The sequence below is a fragment of the Rattus norvegicus genome, chromosome 5 (assembly GCF_021556685.1).
Source record: "Rattus norvegicus strain SHRSP/BbbUtx chromosome 5, alternate assembly SHRSP_T2T, whole genome shotgun sequence".
Taxonomy (NCBI): Eukaryota; Metazoa; Chordata; class Mammalia; order Rodentia; family Muridae; genus Rattus; species Rattus norvegicus.
Genome location: NC_141538.1, coordinates 73,417,145 through 73,428,694, shown reverse-complemented (window position 1 = coordinate 73,428,694; position 11,550 = coordinate 73,417,145). Strand labels below are relative to the sequence as shown.

Sequence of the window (11,550 nt, the reverse complement as noted above, 5' to 3'; positions counted from 1 at the left end):
TGCAGTATAGTTGACTGATAAACTCTGCCAAGACAGGGTGATCAGCCCTTCAAAATCTGCATTTCAAGAGTCTGTCAGTTGATTTTGGGCCAGAAGGCTGAAGTCTTGCGCTCACATGTTGCTAACAGGGGACTGTGCTAGTGGAGATTTGTCTCTACAACCTCTCAGTTCTGGAAGCTGTGTTAGGCTTCCTTTGTGTATAGATATTTGGTCATTCCCAGATTTCTGACCGGGTTGAAGATGTTAAATAGCCTATCAGGCTGTTTAACTCTAAATATACATATTTTGTTGGATAGTTATCAGGTAGTATACAAGCTAGGCAAGATATAGATTTTAAGCCTTTCTTAAGCTGGAATGGAATGGAATGTTCTGTGTAACTGATATAGTGATGGACTGGGTGTTGAGTATATCAAATGCTTTATAAATTGTAGAATGGTAATTGTACTCAATATATAAGTGAAAAGGCTTTTTAACTGGACAAAAAGGGTGAAATGTTGTGGTTTGCCCTGAAGTTACTGTATTTTGATGCTAATTCCACTGCCCCAAGGACAATTGCCTAGTCTCATACTCAGGACTCAGGTGACTTCACCAGAACCACCTCTCCATTGAATTTGTAAAGTAGAGGTGAGGGGCAGGTACAGAATAGAAGGATGCCTGTCATTGGAGGAGAAGGAAGGGGCTGAAGAGAAGTTTGAAGGAAGAGGAGGAGACGAGGGGAGAGAGGAGAGAGAAGGGAGACGGAGAGAGGGGAGAAGCCATGGCAGGACAAGATGGCAGGTGATGTTAAGATTCTGCTCTGTGTATTTACAGGTTGTTATTAATGTTCTCAAGGGATGGATGGTACTGGGCTTTGTATGTTTAAGTGGGCAATTATACTTGCCAATTGGATCTAAGATTACTGTGTTGTGTGTTCTTTTATGTGAGGGTTTGAGTGTAGGAAAGTTTGTGGCTGGGATGTGTTTCTGCCCAGATATCTAGCAGGTATCTGGGGCACTGTGGCATGGGCCTAGTGGGGTAAAAGATAATACTTCTTTTATTTTTATATTTTTACAACAGATTACTACTCAACTATTAAAAACAATGACTTCATTAAATGCGCAGGCAAATAGATGGAGCAAAAAATATCATCCTAAGAATTTCATGAAGTCGTTTTTAATAGCTAGTAGTTCTCCATTGTGTGTATGTACCACATTTTCTGTATCTATTCCTCTGTTGGAGGACATCTGGGTTCTCTCCAGCTTCTGGCTATTATAAATAAAGCTGCTATAAACATAAAAAAACAAAAACAAAAACAGTACAGCCCTACGATCCCTGCCCATCACTACCATGTCTACCAATACACCGCCATCATCAGAAGAGTTACTATGTAGGCATTATCACGTCTTCAGCTTTCAGTCAAGGGAAAATGTAATAAATTGGTCTTAATGAAAACTGTGGGCTTCCTTGCAAAGTCAGCTAAGTGAGGGGTCATAGACTTCCCTGCAAGGGCCAATATCGTCAGTATTTTAGGTACTGAGGATACAGGGTCTTTGATAAAATTATGTAACTAACATTCCAGAAAGAAAGGAGTCACAGACAATGTATAAAGGATGTGGTTGTGTTCCCATAAAACTTTATTTACAAAAATAGGTGGGGACAGGGAGATATGATCCATGGGCCATAAACAAACAGTGTTATCTCGCTTAGAAAATAATTCTGTGATTCCTCTGTGCTTCTACAACCCTCCCCCCAAGACACTTCCCATGCACATACACCGCCATACCCACCCCAATTTGAGACAGGGAGTGATACCCACAGGGATGCTACAGGGCAGTTATCTTTGTAGCAAGAATGAGCAAAGCATAGTGTTATAGTGGAGGGCCTCTGAAATTGGAATACCGATCCTATCAACTGTGTGATCTTACCCACAACACATGATCTCTCTGAGCATCTCATTTCATCATGGTCAAAATGTCAGCGATACAAAGCAACTTTACAGGGCCGTGTGAGGATTCAGTATTATGTCAGGCACCCATCCCAGTGCTTAGCATGCAGCAGGCCCCTAGTAATAGTTAGCAGTCCACGTGGACTCTATAAATAGCAGAGTCAGAGAGGACAGATGAGCGCAGAGAATTCCCCCCCACCCCGTGAGTTCTGACTTCAAGCCAGCACCCACTAGCAGGGCTTGACTCAAACATGACAAGGCCAGAAGAGAAAGCAACATGAAGTTTGAGGATGTGGCTGCAAGGCAGATTACTATCAAATGCCCCTGATTAATCATTAATTAGCCAGCCCCATGGTAGTAAATCCATTTGGCTGTATATGGTTGGAGAACCTTCTTGATCGCGGCCACTGAAGTAATAAGATCTTGTCTTCCTCACAAACTCAACAGCTGGTGAGTGGGAGAGCCTTGTGTAAACAGCCTCCTTTGAGTCCATTCTTCCAGTCCCCAGAGACAGGTCACCTTTTCCTGAGCTGCAAGGTAAACACATCAAGAGAATGAATGTTTCTGTACTTGGAGAAGGAAACACAAGAAGAGACATCCAACGGCCCAAGATAAACAATGCGGGATAATCTTTAGATGTTAGGAAATATCAAAGACGCTGAATACAATCACATAGGAGACAATAAATATAATGCATGTCTGCAGCAGCCCGGGTTCAAAATCTACTTGTACCTTGTTATCAGCTGTGATTTGTGAGCAAGCTACTTAACCTTTGTGCTAACACTTCCCTAACGAAGGTCGAACTGAGAAAAGCCTTTGAGTTAAACTCAAAGCTAAACCGACAGGCATGGGTTTATGGTGCCCTCAAAGACTCAAACCTGAAACTCAAATAAAAATGGACCTTTTTTCAAGCCCGTAAACCCATTAGCAAAGGGGCAGACCAGGCCAAGAAAATGAGTGTTACCACAGTTCACCGGAGTCTGTCAGACAGGCAATAAGTAAATGAGCTGAAAAGAGGAAATCCGCTGTGGTGCTGACAGGATTGACCTTATCCGTAGGGAATACTCATTGAAGGATGGAGGATGGGTGGGCCTAGATACCTCACAAGGTATCCAGATGCACGCAGTGGTGTGAGTGTGTGTGTGTGTGTGTGTGGTGTGTATGATGTGTGGTGTCTATGAGGGTATATATAAAACAAGGATAAAGAGTGATCCCGCGGGTGGAGGAATGGTTGGCAGTAGGCACAGTAAGTCTGACAATGGAGAACATGGTGTTCTGTGCAGCATTCTTATTCTTAAAGCCTCTCTCTACAAGTTTGAAATAATTTCTGGCAGTACTTAGGGCTGGGCATGTGATTCTGGTAGAATGCTGGCCCTAGCACATTCAAAAAAGAGGGATTCTATCCATCGTGCTGACGTAATAAAAGTCTTAAAAAATCCATTAGGATAAATTGATGAAAGAGACCTAATTGAGAATTATGGACTCAGCTTGACTCTTATGCAAGTTCAGGGCTAAGGCAGGACAAGCAGCAATGATGTTAGTCCTGACCTCAACATGCAGGGAGGTTGGGCTTGGATCAAGAAGACAGGAAGATGCAGTCATTTAATGGTGTCTAAGATCCCCGGACACGCTGGTCTCTACACATCTCTATGCCAGGTTCTGCTTCTCACCAGGTCCTGACCCAGGCAGCTGGAAGCACCACGGCAACAGCATCACTGATTCACTTCAGGGTTGCAGTCTTGAGATGACAGCGTCCCGTTCAGGTTGCTGCCTCTCTGCTCAGACCTCCACCTCAGCTGTCTTCCTACTTTCAGTGCATTTGGTAAATGAAAACTCAAATAACCCCCAGAGCACTGCTTCTACGATTCCAGTTACTCTCCCAAGAACTCGCAGGCTCCTCGTGTCCTCCAGCACCCCCTCTAAGCTTTCTGTTCATGGGTTCCATGCTCCGGGTCTTCTAGGTTGGGACACACAGCTTCAACTTTCATGATCGTTCCCTATTGTGGAGAGCGATACTTTCTATAATTAGACTGACATCCAAGACTGCTGGTGCTTAGTTAAGGTCACACAGCACAGACAGTAGGCTTAGCTAAGCCTGTGATTTGTCTGCGATTGAAAAAAAAAACTATTTTACTACTATTTTAGTTTAAACTTTTACTTTAGAACAGTTTTAAGTATATATTTTTAAAAGATCCATAAAAGTAATGAAGTGTTCTTATTACCTGTCACCTGGTCTCCCTCGTTGTCACATCTCAGAATGCTGTGACATTTGTCACAACTCCTGACCCAGCACTGAGAGATAGATACTAACTGCACACCATACTTTATTCAGACTCATTAATTTTCCTAATGTCCTTTTCTGTTCCAAGAGCTTATTCAGGAAACTATATCACATACAGATTCCCTTCTTCATATTTAAAATAATTAAAAAGCCATATGCCACTCTTAAACATGTTATATAATCTGATTATGTTTTGATGACACTTTTCATGCTATCTTTCCCACTACCCTTGAATGTGAAAAAATTTCTAATATAATCTAGTTCTTTCCAAGGATGAATGGGGATGTACCAGTTTTGTTGGGAGGCAGAACAACTTTTGTTTCAGACTCAAAGTTCAAGGCTCCATCAAATTAGCTGCCTATGGGAAAGTTTTGCTTCTTATACAGTTTAGAAGAACGAGCCTCTATCTGTCTGTCTGTCTGTCTGTCTGTCTGTCTGTCTGTCTGTCTGTCTATCCATCCATCCATCCATCCATCCACCCACCCACCCACCCACCCACCCACCCACCCACCCACCCACCTATCTATCTATCTATCTATCTATCTATCTATCTATCTATCTATCTATCTATCTATCTATCACCGGAGTCTGTCAGACAGGAAATAAGTAAATGAGCTGAAAGGAGGAAATCCGCTGTGGTGCTGACAGGATTGACCTTATCCGTAGGGCATACTCATTGAAGATGGAGGATGGGTGGGCCTAGGGGCATGCACAAGGTATTCCGGATGCGATGATACCTGCTGGGAAAGGGAAACCAGTTCTCTCCACTGGAGTGTCACTGGTTTATCAATCACATTCCAGGGCAAGTCCCATGCCCAAGAGTAGTTACCAACACAAATGAACTCCATTCGTGTGTGTTGTGGGGGGGACTTTTGTTTTATTTGACTTTTTTCTTCTTACCTTTTTTTGTTTGTTTTGATTTTCATTTTGCGTTTTTGTGGACTTTTTTTTAAGGAGGAAGAACATAAATTTGGGTGGGAAGTGGGGTTGGGAGGATCTGGGAGGAATTGGGGGAGGGGAAGGAAAACAGGATTAGCATACGTTTAAAATGTGATTTATTTATACATTGTATAAAAATTTTTGATTAACCAAATGAGAAGAGGAAAAGCTAATTGGAGACTAAATACGGCATGGTGCCACATGCCTTTAATCCAAGCACTCGAGAGAGGCTGGTCTCTGAGTTTGAGGCTATCCTCTTCTATATAGTGAGTTCCAAACCAGCCAGACCTACATAGTAAGAGTGACCCTGTCTTAAATTAAGAGAGAGAGAGAGAGAGAGAGAGAGAGAGAGAGAGAGAGAGAGAGAAAGAAAAAAGGGGGCCATCCTGAGCTCTGTAGTAAGTTCAAGGTAGCCTAGGTTACACAGGATGCACCAGAAGTGAATTTTCACCAACGTAAGAGGAAAGCACCTCAGAATGTCACTGCTCATATTGCCTCCTCTCAGGCCAGGGATACTAAAGTGGCTTTTAAAAAGCCATGATCAGAATCCACTGTCCCTAGTCTGTCAGTGACTTTCATCTGATCCAGGGATGGGGGAGCAGCCTATTTATGCTGCTTAGAGGCTCGTCTAGGAGCAGCAGCGCGCACGGCTGGTTACTGTGCTAACAGTAGGCAAAACTGCCTGAAACACGAGTTTTTAGCTCTCCCATATGGGCAGATCCACATTTCGCCTGGCACATTCAACTTTCCCTGACTGACAGGAATAGAAAGAACAAGTTCCCCACCAGAAGGCTGTTTTTTCTTTTCTTTTTCTTTTCTGTCAAAAGTAGGTAATCTTTCTCCCCTACCTCTTGCAGAAGAAAAACAATATGCCTGTTTTTAAAAATTTATTTGCATTCCAGACATTGCCCCCAATTCCCGATCCCCCTCCCCCTTGCCTCCGAGAGGGTGCTCCTCCCTCCCCCGACCCCCTTCCCTGGGACTTTAAGTTCACAGGATTAGGTGCATCCTCTCCCACTGAGGCCAGACCAGGCAGGCCTCTGCTGTATTGTGCTGGGAACGGCCTCAGACAATAAAGGTTTCAGTTAATAGAGCTGGGGTGTAATTCAGTCTGTAGAATGCCTTTCCTGACATGCATGTAGCCTGATTCAATCCCAGAACCACAGCAACGAGGAATAGTGACACCCACCAGTAAATCCGGCACTAACGAGGAGGAAGCGGGAGGACCAGAAGTTTAAGGTCATCACTGGCTACACAGCAACTTGGGTTACATGGGACCCTGTTTTCCAGACTGGGCTACATGAGACCCCATTTTCAAAACAAAGAATGTTTCCCTTGATTCAATTCTATATCAGGCCTCGAGGTATATCTTTAATACCACCATTTAGGAGATTGAAACAAACGGGCCTTGGGCTGCTAAGTGAGACCTCATGTAAAAACAAAACAAGGTCAAAGACACTTTAAAATGAAAGAAACTTTTTCCAGGTGAAATACTTGGTGTAAAATAGAATTTGAACAATTTTACTAATCCCATATTTTATTCTTCCTTTGTCTGAATCCCCCATAGAAAAAATTCAAGACCCTTTCCCCCCAAAAAACACATTTGCCATTTAGCCACCCCAGCACACTTATTTTCAAGTTTATGACTTCCCTTTGTGTGCGTGTGTGTGCGCGTGTGTATGTGTGTGTGGTGTGTGTATGTGTGTACATGTATGTGATCACGTGCATATGTATATGTGTGTAGGTGAAAGAGGAGGCCTGAGATTGAGACTGTTGGTTTTCTTCTTCAGTTGACTCAAACTGAGACAAGGTCTCTCCCCAAACCGGAAGCTCACGAGCAAACCCATGGGATCTTCCTGCCTCTATCCCACCAGCATCCGGGTGACAAATAAGCACTTCCCATAGCCTTTTTAGTACATTCTGCAATCAACCAAAGTCCTCATGCTTCAGTGGCCAGCACTTGACCCTTTATTTTGTGTGTGTATATGTATGTATATATTATATAAACATATTATATATTGTATATTATATATATTGTATTTTATCTATTCCCTTGTTTTAATTTTTTCAAAGTTTTCAGTGTAGTTCAGACTGGCTTTGAACTTGTGACCCTCCTGCATCCACAAGTAACACACTTGTGGCACCACACCTCCTCTGCTTTCTCTTAGATAGTTGATTTCTTCTCTTACTCAACCACCTTAAAATAAAGGTGATTTTTTAAAAAAGATTTAGTTCTTATTTATTTAATGTATATGAGTACACTGTCGCTGTCTTCAGACACACTAGAAGAGGGGATCGGATCTCATTACAGATGGTTGTGAGCCACCATGTGGTTGCTGGGATTTGAACTCAGGACCTCTGGAAGAGCAGGCAGTGCTCTTAACCACTGAGCCATCTCTCCAGCCCTAAAGGTGATTTTTATGATTGTTTTGAACAAAGAGAAATACAGTGGAGGTCCTTTTTTGATCATGACCTTGGTATGACTGGTGTGATGGCATAAAAATCCCAAGCATGTTTGAACTGGCTTTGTCCTACCCTCATGGAGCTCCCAAAGATAGAATTCTGCAGTGCAAATATGTTTCCCCCTAATTCTGAAGCCATTCTCTCTGTCATCTTTCTCTTCGTCTCTCTCCCTCTCCCTGTCTGTCTCCCTCTCCCTCCCTCTTTCCCTCCTTTCCCCATCTACATCTTACCCAAGAACCCACATTATGTATTGTTTTAGTGTTGAAGGCCTCGGAATCACCTTTTTCCCCCCTCCGTCTTCTAGTTTCTTTCTTACGTTCTAAAAGACATCCTCAAATTCATCACAACCTACACACATTGCCAGGATTTGCATCTTTCTTCTATTTTCAATTTCTAAGCTTTGACCTAGAGACCCAGAGAATAATCACCCAGATCGCCCTTTGCTGGTGAAAACCCGCAGGCTAGAATGTTATCGAAGACACAGGCAGCTCATTCCAGCTTACTTCAGTGCAGACAACTGTAGCATGTCAATAAAGCACAATTAATCCTACTGTTTTGGACACCTGAGTTGTTTACAATTTTGAGGGTACTGCAAATAATCCTTCTATAACCATGGTGGGGGCCTCGTTTTATTTGCTTTTTTGAGTGTCTCTCTATGTGGCTTCAACCCATGATCCTTTTACCTCAGTCACCCTAGTGCTGGGATCACAAGGCTCACAGCATTGCTCCCCCAGCCCATGAGCATTCACGAACAAGTTCCTTGGTGCACAGATGTTCGGGCCTTTCAGTGCCCAGGAAGGAAACTATTGGATCTGTATTTATTTCCAACTTTAATGAATAAAAGGAAACAGGTTTCCAGCATGTTTCTGCTGACTTATTCTCCCAGAAGTTATATACAGTTTCTAGTTTCTTCAAAACCAAGTCAACATTTTCTTTTCTAACATTAGAGGTAGCCACATCTCGGATGCCTTAAGTATGTATGTCTCCAGTTGCCACCAATCAGATGGTTAACGGCTCTCTTGACTTAAATGGGTGGAAATCATGGGCAGACAGAGGTTCTTCACTGCTGGTCTCTAGAAGCTTGTGTTTCCCTCAGTGTTTGACCACTCCAGTCCCAGCACTTGGCAGACATACGGGGCATGAAGCAACAATCTGTTACAGCCCAGTGAAGGCCTCGGGCAAGGGGCCCTGGGTCCTTGTCAGTGGCCTGTGTTATGTCTCTCAGCTTGGGGGTCTGAGTCTCGTGGCTGTGAGGGAGCTCTGTGGAGTCCAGAGCTGCAGGTTCTCTCCTGTAGTAGCTCCTCACAGCCCATTCTCAGTGTCCTTGTCTCTGCTTTCACTCCCTTCCCACCTTGGCTGCTCTCTGCTCTGTCAGTTGTCAGTGGCTATGCTGAGCAGCTGCTCTACGCCTCTGCCTGGGCCTTTTCTACAGCCATGCAGGTTCTAAGAATGGCAACTGGACACTGACCGCAGGTAGGGCCAGTTAGAACCCAATACTGAATACTGGAAACTGGGTGCCGGCTGCCGGGATGGACTGAGAGGCCAACTATCGAGCAGTTGTACACAAGATGGCAAGTGTGCTGTGCTGGTCAGTACCAGCTTTCCCTCTGCTCCCCTGGGACTGTTTAGCCACCAATCTGCCGCACAGCAACGCACAAGGCACTTATCCTCTCCCCCGTCCCGATTCTAGTCCTACCAGCGCAACGCTCCGTGTCCCACCCCATGCTCAGCCATTGGCTACTGGCCTCTTTATTGATAGATCAAAAACCAATTGGGGGCAAGGATCTTCAGCGACGGTAAACACAGTTTCAAAGCATCAGAACCACCCTCTACAGCCTGTCGCAAACTTTCAAATAGCTCTGATAAGGTTTGGGGCTCCAGGAGCCAGGGTGACCTGCTGCTGTTCCTTGTATAGATGTCTCAGGACCTCTGCGGAGGTTCCGTGTGGTTGGTGCAAGAACGAGAGTGGGCTGTTTGGTTGTTTTTACCTAGAGTCTTTTTGTCAAGCAAGTTTGAGCAGCAAGAGAAGGTCTGATAGATGATAATTATAGAGTCAAGTTGCCCCAAGTGTCTTTGCCTATTTATAGAAATGAATATTGGAGTGCACAGTTTATACACTGGAGGTGCTGACCATTAAGAGTATTCTCCACCTTTAACACAGTGTAGCCACGTTTTAAGAAAAGAAAAAAAAATTTTTTGAGACAAGGGCTCATATATCCCAGGTCATCATGTGTCATCCCACCCAGTATATATAGCGCTGAGGACTGATCTGGGGCTTCATGCTTGTTAGACTGGGCACTCTGCAGACTGAACTACCCCTTCAGCCCCTGATTTAAGAATTCTTAGCACTGTCTAGTGCCCAGAGTGAGGCAGATGCCCCTTGCTGGTCTCCCTGTGAAGGAAGCTACTAAGGTCCCTTTATCCACTTTCCAGACACTGATTTTCCTTGGTGAAGTGCCTGTTCAAATCTTCCAGCAATTTGGGTTCTCCGCCTTTTTCCTATCCAGCTGCACATGCTCTCTGTGGGTCTTCAATGAGCCTTATACCAAAGATACACTTTCCCTAGAACCTACCTCATTTTAATGGTTTCCTCTGATAAATATCATTAGAAATTTTAGCTTTTAATTGTATCCAATGGACGTCTCAAAGCAATTTCAAGAGAAAAGCTTTGGTCCAGAGGTCTACCTTTCTGATCTTTGTATGAGATCAAGTTGTATAAGATTTGGGTTTAGTGAACATCTGTTCCTGAGTTCAGTATTGGGACTCTTGTGCCACTGAACATCACCACAAACAAAGGATACCAGGCTACTCTATGATCTTCAGCATCAGAAGACAGGAAGAGAGATGGTGAGTGACCTACATTAGGTGTTGTGACAGGTCGTATCACAACAAAGCTTTAATCTCAAAAAACTGAAGGACAGCCTCCCAGCCCCGAGATCAATGTTTTTATGCCCCCTTCAATGTTAGAGCCTGTGTGTTAATAATTTAATGTCATTAGAAGTAGGATTCTGTGACCTGTAGATGTCTCCTTTTACAAACAAGATCAATCAGGGCATTTTATGGTACACAAAGAATAAAGTTTACCACCTTTAACGAGGAGTGGCCTGGAGAGATAACTGGCATATTAGCTAATTATTTACAAAGAAAAGGACTGAAAAAATCAACTGTTCAAAAAAAAAAATCAGTCAACTGTTTTGACTTTTAACTAGATAACAATTCTCCAGTTACCTTGATATGATTAATAATTTGCCACAGTTTATGTTGGATGCATGCTAGGAAGTAAAACTCTTCTAATTCAAGCTACTTTATGGTGTGCACCAGAACAGGCCTTGATAAACACATTTCAGATGGATCTGAAGGTACAGAGATGGACATAGACAGTTACCTGGGATTCAAATTCTTTTAGCTGAGCTAAACATTTGGGTCTTATCTGTCCATCTGTCTCATGGATCCTGTTAAAGATGACCAGAACTATAGTCCTTGCTGTGCAAACACCCCTGTAGTGACCCTTACATCTCAGCAGAGGATGTCAGTTACCTACTCATGACCCTTGACAGTAAGAAGCATGGGTACCAGTCTACTCTGAGGAGTAAAACCTACTCACTTCGCTGCATTGTACGGGAAGACCAGCTCAGAGACATGAAACAGAGCAAGACTGCTGCGAATCTAGAAATGTACCCATACAGCCATTTGACTTTGACTCTCACAGGGTGCCAAGAACCATTCAGTGGAGAAAAGAACAGTCTTTCAACAGAGTGACAGAACAACTGGGTCTCTCTGTGGAGAAGAAGACAGCTGGACACTTGCCTCCGATGCACCAAACAGAAAGTAACCCAAACAGGTCAAAGATGGGAAAGTAAATAAAATCATAAATTCTCAGATGAAAACTTAGGACTGAATTTTCATGACTTGGGATTGGGTGAAATATTTGTTTATTTATGTA

General features: G+C 43.5%; 1 protein-coding gene across 2 annotated transcripts in view; it reads right to left on the bottom strand.

Annotated features, from left to right (window-relative positions):
* Positions 1 to 1,581: 1,581 nt before the first annotated feature.
* Positions 1,582 to 11,550, bottom strand: part of Slc44a1 (solute carrier family 44 member 1) — a 180,309-nt gene continuing 170,340 nt past the window's right edge. The window contains 1 exon segment of one of the 2 annotated variants that reach the window (NM_053492.4): positions 1,582 to 2,454. In NM_053492.4, coding sequence (NP_445944.2) covers positions 2,440 to 2,454 — 15 coding nt within the window. In that variant the 3' untranslated portion in view covers positions 1,582 to 2,439. 2 annotated transcript variants of the gene reach the window in all.